The sequence below is a fragment of the Malania oleifera genome, chromosome 6, assembly GCF_029873635.1.
Source record: "Malania oleifera isolate guangnan ecotype guangnan chromosome 6, ASM2987363v1, whole genome shotgun sequence".
In the NCBI taxonomy this organism is placed as follows: domain Eukaryota; kingdom Viridiplantae; phylum Streptophyta; class Magnoliopsida; order Santalales; family Ximeniaceae; genus Malania; species Malania oleifera.
The window spans coordinates 69,804,993-69,821,730 of NC_080422.1; the positions used below are offsets into that span (position 1 = coordinate 69,804,993).

Genomic DNA, 16,738 nt, shown 5'->3' on the forward strand with positions numbered 1-16,738 from the left:
AATGATCATTTTGGTGCTTAAATGACGATCTAAGGAAAACGTATAAGGAAAAGTATATGTATGTTTATCATTAAATGTTTATACCGTTTTAAAGTTAAAAGTTTAATTTAACAGTTATAGTATATAATTATAAAATTTTACTGTTGTAATTGATGACAAAAGTTTTATGCAGAAATTTTTAAATTTATATTTATTCTAAAAGAAAATTTGAAGTTGTAGTATTAAATATTGTTTTACGAAATTTTTAAAAAGCTCATTTTGGCCACACACTAATAATAATCTTATTTACTTACTGAGCGTCGTCTCACCCCAATCATATTTTATTTCAGATAACTCTGAAGGACATGTCAGAAATCAAGCTTAGCAAGCATGCGGGTGGGGATTAGAAAAATAAAGATTGATTAGAAATATTAGTATGGTTTCAGATATTTATGTTTGTGTAATTTTTCTTCTTTCGAAATAAATGATTGTAATATGGATAATTAGCGCACTAGTATAATAATAAATTGAGTTTATTTGCTTCCGCTGTAAATCAATAGTAAAAAGTTAATATCCCAGTCCCCTCGGGGTTGGGGTGTTACAACTTGTATGGGCAGGTAATCACCCCAATCCTTAGGAGACTCTCATTAATAAAATACATTGCATGTGTATGAGTAGGGATAGAGAATGATTTCATAATTGTGGATTAATTTGTAAATGATGATTATATTTTGTACACAAACCTAATGATAGCCACACACTGGTATTAATCTATTATGTCTTACTGAGATGTGTCTCACCTGATATGAATTTCATCTTCTTTCAGGACCTCCGCGTGATCGAGCTCAATAAACTCAAGGTTGGCCTAGCAGTTTAGAGAGAGAGAGAGGGAGAGAGAGGGGGTATAACTTTGGATATATTTTTGGTCTGTATTATATTTATGATTTCTGAGTTGTATATTTGTGAATACTAGATGTTGGAGAATACTTTTTTTGGGATATATATATATATATATATAGAACTCTAGTATGTTATAAAGGATGTTAGTTTATTTTTTTGCTGCGTAATTGATGTTATAGTATCAGATATAGGTAAATGGAACACGTGGCACCCAGACCCCACTTTGCGGGTTTGGGGCGTCACAAGGTGGTATCAGAGCATTAGGTTTTAGGTTCTGCAGACTTAGGTATGATTAATACCAGAATATAGGAACTGATGACAGTGAGGATAGGAAATCGGTAGGTTAGGTGTTGAGACTTATAGGATTTTGTCTTGTAGCCTGGAGGAGCAAGTTCGTCGATGACTTTCTGTGATTTTTCTGAAGCAGTCAAAAAATCACAACAACGCTTAGATGATTTCATTTCTAAGTTGTAGGACTGGTCCTTAAGTTTGAGATTTGGATGTATATTGGATTTTAGTTTAATGATTGTGTTGAGTAGGTTATGATAATTGAATTCTTAACTCTTTTATGTCCTAATTTTAGGATGGACCCTAGAGGGAAGAATGTAGAGGTTAAAGGAAGAGATGACTAAAAGGCTTCTAGTGAAGAGGACTTTGATACTTCCATTATGTTATAGGGTATAGCCCGTCAGGTCAGAGCAGAGATGAAGCGGGACCCTAGAGAGCAGAACTGCCCATCTGTAGATCAGGGTTGTAGCATCAAGGAGTTCATTAGATTGAACCCTCTGACTTTTGTGGAAGGTCCTGATCTAGTGGCTGCAGAGAACTAGGTTCAAGAAATTGAGGAGATAATGAAAGTACTCATCTACACGGACAAGCAGAAGGTTCATTAGGCCACATTTAAGATGACAAGTGATGCGAAACGTTGGTGGTTTTCGGTGAAGCTTCTAGAGGGACAAAGGTTAGTGAAAGTAGCACTCACTTGGGAATGATTCAAGGAACTATTCTTTGACAAGAACTTCCCCTCGTCCACTAAAAAAGAAAAGGTTGAGGAGTTTACCAACCTAACCCAGGGGAATATGATTGTTGGGGAGTATGCAACGAAATTTATGGAGTTATCTCACTTTGCACCATTTATGATCCCAAATGAGGTGAGAAAAGTCAGAATGTTCGAAAAAGGCTTGAGACGAAAGATCTATGAACTTGTGGTGAGGTTCTAGGTCCAGAACTTCTCAGACTTGGTGGATAAGGCCTCGATACTGGAGAAAAGCTTATAGGGCAGTACAAAGTCGTCAGAGCAGAGAAAGAGGCCTGCACCTCCTAGTTTTCAAGTTGAGGCTAGTCAGGGTTTATGGAAGAGAGAAGAGCTTGCAGGGAAGTACAAAGCCATTAGACTACATGGCGTACCAATGTCCATAGTATAGGATTGAGACCCACGGTTCACATCTCGTTTTTAGAAGAATTTGTAAGGAGCCATGGGTTCTCAGTTGTCGTTCAGCACAACATTTCATCCTAAAACTGATGGAGGGACGGAGAGGATGATACAGATACTGGAAGATATGCTACGAGCATGTGTTTTGGACTTTGGGGGCAGTTGGATACAGTTTTTACCACTGATCGAGTTCACTTATAATAACAGCTATCAAGCTAGCATTGGGATGACACCATATAAGGTGCTATATAGTAGGAGGTGCCGATCCCCGTTATATTGGGATGACATTGGGAACGACAGATTTTGGGGCCCAGAGCTGATACAACAAACTCATGATAAAGTCAGACTCATTAGAGATAAAATTAGAACAACACAGAGTCGACAAAAGAGTTATGCAGATACTAGCCGGCGAGAATTGGAGTTTGACGCAGGAGATCATGTATTCCTGAAAGTGGCACCAATGAAAAGAGTTATAAGATTTGGGAGGAAGGGTAAGCTAAGCCCTAGGTATATTGGTCCATTTGAGATTCTTGAGAGAGTGGGCTCAGCTGCCTTTAGGTTAGCCTTACCACTAGTCTTATCTAGAATCTATGGCGTATTTCACGTTTCTATGTTGAGAAAATACGTCCCAAACCCCTCCCATGTGATCAGTCGTGAGGCACTAGAGCTTGGTAATGCCTTGTTTTACGAAGAGGTGCCAGTGCAGATTTTAGATCAAAAGGAACAAGAATTGCGTACAAAGAAGATCCCACTAGTGAAAGTACTTTGGCGCAATCAAGCAGCAGAAGAAGTTTCATGGGAATTGGAAGAAAAGATGCGTTAGAGATATCCGTACCTATTCAGTGAGATTCAAAGGTGAGTTGACTGTTTTGTATAATGACTTGTATAGTGTATAGTAGGTAATGTTTTGGTTTTCGTTATGAACGGTTTTGGGGGAGTTTTTCTTTTTATGCATTTGATTGTAATCTCCTATAACCTTTCATTGTAACCACGGTATTCCTCCGCCATAAGTGAGGGTAATTAATAAAATTAGGGTATTTTTCTTTAAGGAAGAAAATGTGATGAATAGCAAATTTCGACAACGAAATTTTATAAGGAGAGGAGAATGTAACGTCCTAAAAATAATTATTACAGGAGGATGTAGTGATTTAAAAAAAATTAATTAATTCAAATTAAATAATTAATTAAAATTTATTTTTATTTTTATTAATTAAATAAATTATAATTATTATTAATTAAATATTATCATATATATATATATATATATATTATATGTTATCACCTGAATTCAAGATTTTAAATTTACAGAGAACAGAAGCCCCCTTGAATCTCATCTCTCTCTCTCTCTCTCTCTCTCTCTCTCTCTCTCTCTCTCTCTCTCTCTCTTTCTCTCTATCTTAGCAAGTACTCGGCCAATCAGAGAACAAAAGATACCTTTGGGTTCCATTCTCCGCCACCGACATTTTCATCGGAGTGGATTTGTCATAGGAGCGACGTAGACACCACTCCTGGGGTAAGGTAACCTCTCACTCTCTCATAAATTTCTCCTTAAATTTTTAGCCAAATCGATGATCGGACATCACCACAAAGTCCTAGGTTCGATTCTCATCATGTTGACCGGAATAGATTTTTAATTTGGGTTTCCTACGCCCACTCTAAGGCTAGGGTTTAGAAAATATTAAAATAATTATTATTCTGGGAGTTGAGTTGATTAATATGAGAAAAATGTGAATTTTAGGGTTCTAAGTGTCAAACTCTGCGGGCGTAGAATTTGGGTATTTTAGCGAGATCTCAGTAAGTCAGGTAAAGAGAATAAATTTTGAAATTACTGGTTGAGAAAATATGTCAAAATGAAACTAAGATATTTTGCCTGAAATTAATATGTTACGAATATCAGATAAAATTGTGTGGTATATGATTTATGCTGAGTTGTGATGTTTTGGGATTTGAAATTTGGGAAATGATGAAAAGTGATAAATATTGTTGAGTATTTTCTAAGAAATAATGAAATGTGAAACATAGACATGTTTACTAGAAAATGATGGAATAGAGTATACATATATATGGAAATGTTTTCTATGATGAATAAGGAAATATGAAATGATGGTATGTGTTATTGAAAAATGATGAGAATATTGAAATGTGATATATACTATTATGAGATGAGATATGAATTTTGAAAGGTGAATATTAAATTGTGAAAATTGAAATGTGATTATGGAAATGTGAATATTGCAATGTGAATACTGAATGTGAACACTAAAATGTGAATATTGCAATGTAAATACTGCAATGTGAATACTGAAATGTGAATACAAAATGTGAATAATGAAATGTGGAAATGAGAACCCTAATGGACGGTTGCTGATATAGAGCACAATACCGTTACTAGCGAGGTGTTAGTGCAACCACATGGTCTCGTGGAGAGTGTGGCATGACAATCAATTGGGCCTTCGGAAAGATGTTGACTGCCCCTAGGTTCGGACCAGGCTGCGGTGGACCAATCGTACTATAGACGAACAAGTAGAATTCTTATTTTGATCTAATTGGGTATGCCAACCGTGGTTTAGATCTAGTTTTCGGGTCATATAACCTTGACCATGGGGTGAAGCAAGGTGTGGAGAATATCCTCAGGGTAGCCATGAGTTACAGACGACACATGAATTGGTTACCAAGGACACTTATGAGGTAGATGTGAAATGGAAATAAGAAATGAAAGAGCGCGAGTTTAATAACATAAATAATCAGGGCAAAGTAAAACTCTCCGCCTGAGGGCTTATTGAGTAAGGTGAGTGCTCTAATAAGTATCAGGTGCAGCCTCATCCGAGTTAATCGGGTAAGGTTACAAACGATATGAGAGTAGAGGGGAGCTACATGTATGGGCGTGTAATCTCCCCTATCCTCAAGAACTTTCGCTGATAAATATGGGTTGCATGTTAATGAGTTTGAAAAATAGAATTAAAGCCTATAAAAGCTTATATTTTATATCTATATGATTATGAGTATAATTGGTATATTTTTTCTCACATGGTATTATCACTGAAATGAGTATATTATGATATAGTGAAACTCATACTGCCACACACTATAAATAATTTATTCCGTCTTACTGAAATGTGTCTCACCCAATTATCTAAATATTCCAGGGAACCGTGACAGACCAGGAGATAGCGCTCTGTTATAGAGGGGAGCTGGTACCCTAATAGATAGGGTGAGTGTTTTGAGTTAGGGATGCATGATTCACTTAGAGTTTTTGGTTGATTTTTTTTGGGAATGTATTAGATATGTGTGTGCATATATATAGATGGTTAGAACTCTGGTTCTTTGTATTCTGAATGGTATATAAATATCGACTTCCGCTGTTAGAGCTATTTGTATGATTGTTTAGCCGTCACCTACTTCGGGTTGGGTTATGTTGAAATGGTATCATAGTTTTTGACGTGGCCGATGTCTGATTTATATCTATTATTTATTGGATGAAAAAAAAAAGGTATGAAAATCGGGGCATCACAGAGAATCCCTATATCCTTACAATTTGTTTAGATTATGGAAAGTTTTGTTGTGTCAAAATTCTGTCTCAAACTAGTAAGACGTTTCAAAAAGGAACACGAACGCTTGAATTATCTTCATCTTTCCTTTTGATCATACAATAGGTGTTTATGGAATTTGAATGCAAGTTGGTTGAGATTCTTGAAAATGATGATAACAATACAAAAAAAAAAAAAAAAATAGTTCTGATTACATTTCTAATAAGGTATCATTTGTTGGATCTGGTTGAAGTCTTTAAATTAAAAGATTTTGTATTTCTATTGTTGACGCATTTTCAAATTTATGTTAGTGTTCAACTGAAAAATAATATGAGGGTGTAAAATTTGATCCTCAACATGTATCAATGGTATACATGTTTTTTTCAATATGATTAATTTCCCTGGTCATCTGTTCTCCCCTGTTTTCCTTCTCTCGAACAATTCTCATCTAACAGTGTTCAAATTCTCAAGAAGAATCCTCAAGATCAGAACAACAACAAGTGTGAAGCTTCCAAGTGCCTCCCAATTATGAAAAGAACATGGTCAAACCCAAGTTCACATGGTCATAATCGAATTACAAAAGTAACTATCAGCACCAGTCGTCTTAATTTGTGAAGGAACAGAGGAGGTTAAAGGACGAGTACAATTGGAGAAAGTATAGGTAGAAGCAAGTGAAAGGAAGCGAGAATCTAAGGAGCAATGCTACAAGTGCACGTACCCCAATTGTTGCCAGTAGGAACAACAACCAAAACCAAAAATAGAGTAAAAAACGCCACTTGATGTTGCGGTTTTTTTTTTTATAAAAAAATTGTCACCAGATTAAAAGATCTTGGAGCGTCTTTTGTTAAAAAATGTTAGATGGGCCAACGTCGACCGTCCAACTTTTTTAGGAAACCAAGAGATAAAGTTTTCTAGAACTTTTCTTAAATGTTTTTATATAAAATAAAATTAAAAAAGCAAAAACTTGCTCACATGCACCATATTTTTGCTTGCCGGTGGTTGGTTAGGGTTAAGTCAGCCTTGGTAGGCCAGGTGGTTCGCCAATTTCATGCGCCTAAACAAATAAAACTCTCCACGTAGTACTATTTTACTAAAAGACTTAATTACCCTTACTTCTTTCCACATGGCGGTTTATTATTTGAACATACTGAAAACACCAAACGCACAAATGCACAATAACTGAACTCTAAAGAGAGAGGGGCGATGCAAACAAAGGGATTGTCGACGTTTTCCCTCTCGAGCTCTCCGTCCTCTCCAGCTCACTGATTTGTAAATGCTCACATATCAATCATTTCTCTCCAGTTTCTCATTCTCTCCCAAGCTTTTGCGAAGACGATGGCTGTGATTCAGCGAGGAATTGGAGCATACACAGCTCTGTTCTCCTCAAATCCCTTCGATTCGAGGGTATTTCTCCTCCCATCCCGCCGATCTCAGTCAGGTTTGGTGCATTTTCATCTCTCATTTGCGCCTAGTTGATTTGTTTCTCCTAAACTTGAGATGGGATTTCTTGGATTACTTTCAAATTTTATGTTTCTTCTTTGTTTCAGAAAGAAAAGGAAGCTTCTTTGCGGTCAGATCTGATGGAAGGGTGATCCCTTGTTCGAGTCTCCGAGTTCGAAAGGCTCAGCCATTAATTCCTAATGCCGTTGCAGTTAAATTCTCTCTCTCTCTCTCTCTCTCTCGTTGGGCGAATATTGTTATGCGATGTTATTAACATTTGATTTCTTTATGCTTTTGTAGACGAAGGCCGAGAGTTCGGCGGCTTCTACAGCGTCTAAACCTGGGTGCGATTCCTTTCTTTTCATGTATATGCAATGTTTGATTATCTCTTACTGCCTATTCTCCTTATGCTCCGCTTCTTTCTAGCAACTTAATTTTTCCTGTAACTTGGGGAACCAAAGAATGAGAAATCACTCTAGATTCCTAGTTCATTTTCTTCCAAGCGGGCACTTGTTTGTTTTTTTTTTTTTCTTGGAAAAAAGGCTATTAGATTTCACTATCATTTTTCTTTTTATTCGGGTTAGTGCACTATATTATTGAGGTTCTTTAGGACTATAGGCTTCTAGCCCGTTTTGAAAGTGTTGGCTTTGTTAATTGTTATCTTATTGCGTGAATAAGTTCATGTAGTTTATAAGGTTATTTGAGAATTAAGACTGCATGTGTGGCAGACAATTGAGTGTAAGCATTTGCATTAGCTTCTCTATAGTGGTGAGGTATAAGCCTGGAACATATCATTATAGAAGTGCAAAGATGGGAGCAGGAAGCCTCTAAACCACACATTCTTGTGTATTTGGGTGGGAGAGAGAGAGAGATAGAGAGAGAGAGTGAGGGAGAGAGAATAGTCAAGGGCTTAAGTTAATCAACAGTATTCCGTTGTAGACTTAGGATTCCTTTTAGAAGTATATATATATATATATATATATATATATCTGTGTGTGTGTGTTGGGTCATGCAATGACTTGAGTAAAATCAAATCAATGGTGTTCCATGGTTGATTTGGTTCCTTTATTTAAAAATTTTTGGGCCATGCAAGAATTTGGTTAAAAATTGCAAAATTGTGGATTTGGAGCAAGACCACCTTCTAAAGCACAATATTTGACAATTGCATGCAAACCATCATTTGTTAGTATTGAACTCCAAGCTCACCTTAAAAAGAAGAGATCAAAAGTGGGTTGTGAAGTGATTTCCAGCTGATTGTTGCGATAATTGTGCTTCTCAATGAGCTTTGACTTGTTGTGAGTGACCTATAACTTATGTACCATTTCATAGCTCTTCAAAGGTTCACGACGAACCTTCCAAATGGTAACATTCAAGACACTAAATTGATTATTTCTACAAAGCCTATTTAGTTCTTTTTTATGTTGAAAAATGACCATTTTTGCACTACTAAAAAAGGACACAATTTTTCTAAGTCCTTCACTTGGAGCTATTGACAGTCAGAGGGGGAAAGGAAAGGAACATGGATCATGGTGGCAGAAAAATAAAATGGGAATTGGTTGTACAGAAGTCATGACACTAGAGAGAACAATATTTTTAATTGGAATTGGTTGTGTTATGCAATTCTATGGTTAAAGTGCTAACATTGGGAGATTCATTCAAACGGCTAGATATTGTTGCTTCTCTTTAGAGGAGCTTATGAAATGCTTATTTTTCAATGTCTCTGTGGTTCTAATTTGAGGTAATCATGGAGTATTTGTTCTAGGATGAGAAGCAAGACCATCACTAGATCCTTGTTGGAGACTAGTTCAAAAGAATTGGGTCTAGGGATTGCTGAATTTAGTTAATAGTTTAGAAGTATGTGTATCTTGAGGCTTGTTTGCAATATTTGTGTACTTTAGGGGTTTGTTTGTAATTTCATGTACTTTAGGGGTATACATGTAATTTCTTGTGTTATTGGCTGTCTCATAAATATTGTGTGAAAGCCATGTAGGAGTAGGTCTTTGATGAATTTGAATTGAAAGTGAACATGTGATTTTCCCCCTTTTCTCTCCTTATATCTTTCTTCTTCTTGCTTTCCTTCTCCTCCCCCCTATCCCTCCCACATTCTCTCATGGCTGCAATCCCATGATGGTGTCTTGCATCAGTTTGCTTTTGTTTTTTTGGTTAGAAGTTTCATCTTTTCCATGTAAATGCATTATCTTAATGGTTTTTAATGTGTTCTCTATTTTTAAAATTTTTGTTATTGTTTTAATTTATTTTTTCATGCATGACCAAATATTCATAATGATTGTTGTTATGTCTCTTAATGTGGACATAGTTTTATTCCCACTGTTGTTATATGGATCAAATAATTAAGATGCAGAGTGGAATAAATACGACAAGTAAATGAAACACAACTAGAAAGTTATAAACAACAAGAACAATAACAAGATTTATGTGGTTCAGCAAAGCCTACATCTACGGAAGTAATGATACAAGAATTTCACTAAGGAAATCACAAAGTACACAAGACACTTCTCAAATGACCACACTCTCTGTTAATACACGCTCAGAATGGCATATATAACAGTCCCTCAGAGGTTTCCCTTCAGTTACCCAACCATCCCAATTTTCAAAATTCAAAATGCAAAAAACTGCTCGTAGCCTAGACCTTCTCGTCGACGAGAACAGGGGATTCGTCGACAAGACCAAGCAGAACACTCATCGACGATCCCGTTTTTCTGCTCTCGGTATCTTAGAAACTCTGAACTTTTGGGCCTCTTAGGATCTTCTCGTTGACGAACATAGGTCACTCGTCGACGAATCCTTGCTGTCTCCTTGTCGATGGTCATAGGGCATTCGTCGACGAGTCCTTGCTGTGCTGCCCCTTCATATTTTTCTTTCTTATTTGTTTGAGAAAACCAAAGTATAAGAGCCATACCACAAACAACAATCTCCACCTTGACGATTATACGCCCCTTAAGAGAATCTCAAAAAATATGTCTAACCGCTCCACCTTGAACTTGAACCGCTCGGTTGGGTTTATCTCCCTTCTATCAATTAGAGACATGGAGTAAGTCTAAGCAATGCTTGAACTTCTCAGAAGTAACTGATTTCGTCAGAATATCCGCTATATTTTCAGACGTGTGAACTTTCTCCAACACAAGCTCACTCGAAGCAATCAATTCCCGATTCCTGTGGAACCTCACATCAATGTGCTTGGTTCTAGCATGATATATTTGATTCTTCGCCAAGTAAATGACACTCTGACTATCATAATGCAACACCACTTTGTCTTGCTGTAATCCCAGCTCTCTAACTAAACCAGTAAATCATAAGGCTTCCTTTGTTGTTTCAGTAACTGTCATATATTCCGCCTCAGTCGTGGATAATGCTACCAGAGACTGTACCATGGATCTCCAACATACTGGTCCTCCTACAAAGGTAAATACATATCCTGTTGTAGACCTTTTGTCATCCATATCTCCAGCGTAATCAGCATCAACAAATCCCATAACTGAAGGACAACCCTATTGTTTGTCGAACATGATGCCATATCCTGATGTAACTCGTAAGTATCTGAGTATCCATTTGACGGCTTCTTAATGCTGCCTTCCTGGATTAGAGAGAAACTCACCAACCACGCTCACCGCATAAGCCAAATTTGGCCTCGTAGATACTATGACATATATCAAACTGCCCACAACACTAGCATAGGGGACCTTTGACATGTCCTGGATTTCCTCATCCGTACTTGGGCAATCTGCAGTAGCAACTTGAAATGATTGGTTAAAGGTGTGCACACTGGTCTTGCATCAGCCATGTTAAACCTCTCCAACACCTTATGCACATAACTGCCTTGAGATAACCATAATCTCCTTATAGTTTTGTCACGACAAATCTCCATCCCAAGTATTTTTTTGGCTGAATCAAGATCCTTCATGTCAAATTCCTTATACAGCAGGTCTTTTAACTGATTTACCTCAGTTAAATCTTTTGCAACTATCAACATGTCATCGACGTACAATAACAAAAAAATGAAAGAACCATCCTCAAGGGTTTTCACATATACGCAGCAGTCATACTCACACATTTTGTAGTCAATTTTGATCATGTAAGAATCAAACCATTTATACCATTGCCTTGGAGATCGATTCAGTTCATAAAGAGATTTCTTCAACCTGCAAACAAAATTTTCTTTTCCTGGTTCAATGAATCCCTCTGACTGTATCATGTAGATTTGTTCATCCAAGTAACCGTAAAGAAATGCCGTCTTCACGTCCATTTGTTTTGAATGAAGATCATAATGGGTTACCAACCCCAACACAATTCTGATAGAAGTATGTCGGACCACTGGAGAAAAGATCTCATCATAATCTATTCCTTTCTTCTGTGAGTATCTTTTTGCCACCAATCTTACCTTGAATTTTTCTTTTTCGTTTTTTGAAATTGCTTTCTTCTTCCTATATTCCCATTTGCAACCTATCGGTCTCTTTCCATTTAGAAGCTCCACCAAATCTCAAGTTTGGTTCTTACGTAGTGATTCCATCTCCTCAATCATCGTGCCTATCCATCTATCTTTCTCCTGGCCATGCACTGCCTTTTGAAATGTAGTTGGATCGTTGCAACTAGTAAGGAAAGTATGAGATACTAACTCTTCAAATCCATACCTTGGTGGAGGTCTGATAGTGCATCTAGATTTTCGTATAGGAATATTATCGATTTGCTGATTTCTCGAGCTAGAACTCCCTACAACCATAGGACCATGATCATTTCCGTTGCCCTAAACTTCCAACTCCACCTGCACAATATGTTCATCACTGCCCTAGCTTTCTGGCTCCTGTTTCTATTCATCACACTCTTGAGTACGCTTCACCTTAGCCTTCTCATAAAAGACTACATCCCTGCTGATCACCACCCTATTTTACCACCAAGTCCCATAGCTTGGACCCCTTTATACCCTTTGGATATCCCAAAAAGATGCAACGACAAGACTTTGGGTCAAGCTTAAACCTCTCCTCACTAGATACGTGAACATAGGCTGGACACCCGAACACCTTCAATCTGGAGTAATCTACTGCATTTCCCGTCCAAACTTCTTCTGCCACTTTGCCCTCTAGTGATGCCCTTGGTGATCGATTTATCAAAAAACAAGTCATACTCATTGCCTCAGCCCAGAAGTTCTTTGGTAACCTTGCATTTAATATGAGACATCTAGCCCTTTCAGAAAGAGTGCGGTTTATCCATTCTGCCACATTGTTTTGCTGAGGTGTTTGACAAACTATAAAGTGTCTCTTGATGCCTTGCTCCGCACAAAACTACATAAATCGAAAATCAGCATATTCGGTCCCATTATTTGACCTTAAGTATTTAATTCTTCTCCCTGTTAGGTTTTCCACTTCAGCCTTCTAAATTTTAAACTTAGCAAACGTATCTGATTTGTGATGCATGAAGTAAACCCAGACCTTCCGTGAGTAATCATCAATGAAACTCACATAGTACATATGTCCACCCTTTGTTGCTACTCTAATCGGGCCCTAAATATCTAAATGCACATAATCAAGAATACCCTTTGTCTTGTGTATAGCTGATCTGAACCTTGCCCTGTTCTGTTTTCCAAGAACACAAATCCTGCAAAATTCTAGCTGACATGATTTCAAACCCTTTAACAATTTCCTTTTGTGTAGTTCTTTCATGTCGTGTTCCCTCGTATGCCTAAGGCGCATATGCCACAAGACGGTTTCATCTTATTCAGCATCTATGGTTGCAGCTCTACCTACAACGGTAATTCCCTGCAATGTGTAGATATTCCCATATAGTTTCTGCCTTTTCATTACAGTCAGATTACCTTTCTATACCGTCAGAACGCCACCTTTGGACTTGTAATTAATACCATTACAATCCAAAGTATCTAGTGATATCAAACTCTTCCTCAATTCTAGTATATGTCTTACATTACACAACGTTTTTACAGCACCATCAAACATTTTTATGTTTACATTTCCTATGCCAATGATCTTGCAAGAAGCATCATTATTCATAAGAACTGATTCAGAATTCACTAACCTGTAAGTGCTGAACTATTCCTTGTTCAGAGTCATGTGATAAGAACATGTTGAGTCAAGTATCCAAGAGTCCATTAGATTTTCCGACTCCGTTGAAACTGATAGAATATCACCATCACTACACATTGAACCTCCTTCTTGAACAACATTCACAGATTTTAAACTACCTTCATATTTTTCAGAATTTCCCTTCTTCCAATCCGGGCACTCCGGATTCACATGCCCCTTTTTACCACATTTGTAACACCGGATTTTTTTTCTTCTTCTTGGATTGATCTCGGGATTTTTGACTTGATCTATGTTTGGATTTTCCCTTGCTGTGCTCGTTATTACCCTTTACCATAAGTCATTCTCCTTCATCACATATTTTCAATCTTTGATGAAAATTTAGCAAAACACTTGTTACCTTTTAAGATTAAGAGTTTCTTTTCCCCACGTAAGAGTGGTCACGAGATTTTCATAGGTATGAGTCGAGGGCAAAGAGTTTAACAACATTAAAGTTTTGTCATCCTCATCAAATTTAACATAAACTCTCATCAAATCACTAATAATTTGATTGAAGGCATTAATAAGTTGATCTAAGTTTGATCCTTCAACCATCTTAAGCCAATACAAACGTTACTTAAGAAAAAGTTTATTATTAAGAGATTTGGACATGTACCGGTTCTCTAATTTTCGCCATATAGTCGCTGGAGAATCCTCTTCCATCACCCGATAGAGTACTTCGTCGGTCAAACATAAGCGTATTGTAGAAGCGGCCTTTGCTTGCAAATCTCCCCATGTTGTCTCATTCATTCCATCCGGTTGAACACCAAGTAATGCCTTTCCCATTCCTTGTTGTACAAGAATAACTTTCACTCTCCTCTGCCATAAACCAAAGTTCCCGGTTCCATCAAATTTGACGATGTCAAATCTTGCAGAGGGCAATCCCAATTCTATAACAACAATTGCTCTGATATCAAATTGTTGTGATATGGATCGAATAATTAAGATGCATAGCGGAATAAATACAACAAGTAAATGAAACACAACTAGAAAGTGATAAACAACAAGCATAATAAATACAACAAGTAAATGAAATACAACTAGAAAGTGATAAACAACAAGAACAACAAGATTTACGTGGTTCGGCAAAACCTACATCCACGGAAGTAATGACACAAGAATTTCACTAAGGAAATCACAAAGTACACAATACACTTCTCAAATGACCACACTCTCTGTTAATACACGCCCATAATGACATATATAATACAGTCCGTCGGAGGTTTCCCTCTAGTTACCTAACCACCCCAATGTTCAAAATTCAAAATGCAAAAAACTGCTCGCAGCCACTTCTTGTCGACGAGGACAGGGGATTTGTCGACGAGACCAAGAAGAACACTCGTTGATGAATCTATCCACTCATCGACGATCCCATTTTTTTGCTCTCAGTATTTCAGAAACTCTGAACTTTTGGGCTTCTCGGGATCTTCTCGTCGACGAACATAGGTCACTCGTCGACGAATTCTTGCTGTCTCCTCATCGACGATCACGGGGCACTCGTCGACGAGTCCCGGCTGTGCTGACCCTTCATGCTTTTCTTTCTTCTTTGTTTGAGAAAACCAAAGTATAAGAGCCATACCACAAACAACACCCACTTTATCCAAAGCCTTAAGCTTTAACAGTCTCCTACATGTGCAGTCTGATTGCACGTAGGGAGAGAAACAAACGATAATAATAGCCATTAGAGGGAATAAAATAACTTTTAACCACCACACAATAAAAAACGTGGGCAAGAAGACAAACTCTGGAGACAACCATAGCTTTTATACCATGTTAGATTCCCACTTCACGTAAAAGCTTAAGCTGTTATGTTGTGAGCCAATAATGTTTGTCAAGATTTAACAAATATAAAATACGCTTATCATATAACATTAGCCATATCATTTTATGTAATGCGTGTCTTATATGTTGTATGAGCTTCATCAGTGAGTAAAAACTAAAAATATTATTTTCTTTTTTGTGCATATACATGGATAAATTGAATTGAATTACTGCATTGTGTTGCAAACTTACTACTATTGTGTTTGTAATTGCACTTGACTTCATTATTACTAGTTGATTATATAGCTTTCTTTTTTTTTGGCTATGGAGTTTATTATATTATTGATCAATAACTTTTTTCCCTCAGGCATGAGATTTTACTTTTTGAAGCACTTCGAGAAGGACTGGAGGAAGAAATGGATAGAGATCCCCGTGTGTGCGTAGTGGGTGAAGATGTGGGTCACTATGGAGGCTCATATAAGGTGACAAAGGGCCTGGCTACAAAATATGGAGATCTGAGGGTGCTTGACACCCCTATCTGTGAGAACGCATTCACTGGTATGGCCATTGGTTCTGCCATGACTGGGCTCAGGCCTATTGTTGAGGGAATGAACATGGGCTTTCTCCTTCTAGCTTTCAACCAGATATCTAACAATTGTGGCATGCTTCACTACACATCTGGTGGCCAATTCACCATACCGGTTGTTATTCGAGGACCTGGCGGAGTAGGAAAACAGCTGGGAGCTGAACATTCACAACGCCTTGAATCATATTTTCAATCAATCCCTGGAATCCAAATGGTGGCATGCTCAACCCCGTATAACGCAAAGGGCTTGATGAAAGCTGCAATCCGAAGTGAGAATCCAGTGATTCTTTTTGAGCATGTCTTGCTCTACAACCTCAAAGAGAGGATTCCAGATGAAGAATATGTATTATCACTTGAGGAAGCTGAGATGGTCAGGCCTGGAGAGCATGTCACCATCTTAACCTACTCTCGAATGAGGTATCATGTGATGCAGGCTGCCAAGACTTTGGTAAACAAGGGTTATGACCCAGAAGTAATTGATATAAGGTCATTGAAACCGTTTGACCTTCATACAATTGGGAATTCTGTGAAAAAGACGCATCGCGTGCTCATTGTGGAGGAGTGTATGCGGACTGGTGGGATTGGTGCTAGCTTGACTGCAGCAATCAACGAAAACTTCAATGATTATTTGGATGCCCCGGTAGTATGCTTGTCATCACAGGATGTGCCAACCCCATACGCTGGGACATTGGAAGAATGGACTGTTGTTCAGCCTACCCAAATTGTGGCAGCGGTTGAGCAGCTCTGCATGTAGTGAGTGATATAGTAGTAGCAATAGCAGTGGCAATAGTATTTTTTGCCCAATAATATTTTCTTTTGCTGTTTTAGTTTTGAAATTTTTATTAAATTATTGTCAGGGATTTGTGTAGTTGAAACTTGCAAATGTTCAGAGTGTTGTGGCTTCTCCCTCGTGCGGTGTCTTTTATTTATCTGTTTATTATTTTATTTTATTTTTAATTTTAAATTGTAAACCTGAATGTTATTAGGATCCTGTCAATGCATGAAATAATTGATTATCTGTCAA

The 16,738-nt window shown here is 37.5% G+C and overlaps 1 protein-coding gene across 1 annotated transcript; it reads left to right on the top strand.

Annotated features, from left to right (window-relative positions):
- Positions 1 to 6,994: 6,994 nt before the first annotated feature.
- LOC131158861 (pyruvate dehydrogenase E1 component subunit beta-3, chloroplastic) lies at positions 6,995 to 16,738 on the top strand. The gene is made up of 4 exons (XM_058113776.1): positions 6,995 to 7,276; positions 7,386 to 7,489; positions 7,579 to 7,622; positions 15,496 to 16,738. The coding sequence occupies exons 1-4, from the start codon at positions 7,174 to 7,176 to the stop codon at positions 16,466 to 16,468; spliced, it is 1,224 nt and encodes a 407-aa protein (XP_057969759.1). The 5' UTR covers positions 6,995 to 7,173; the 3' UTR covers positions 16,469 to 16,738.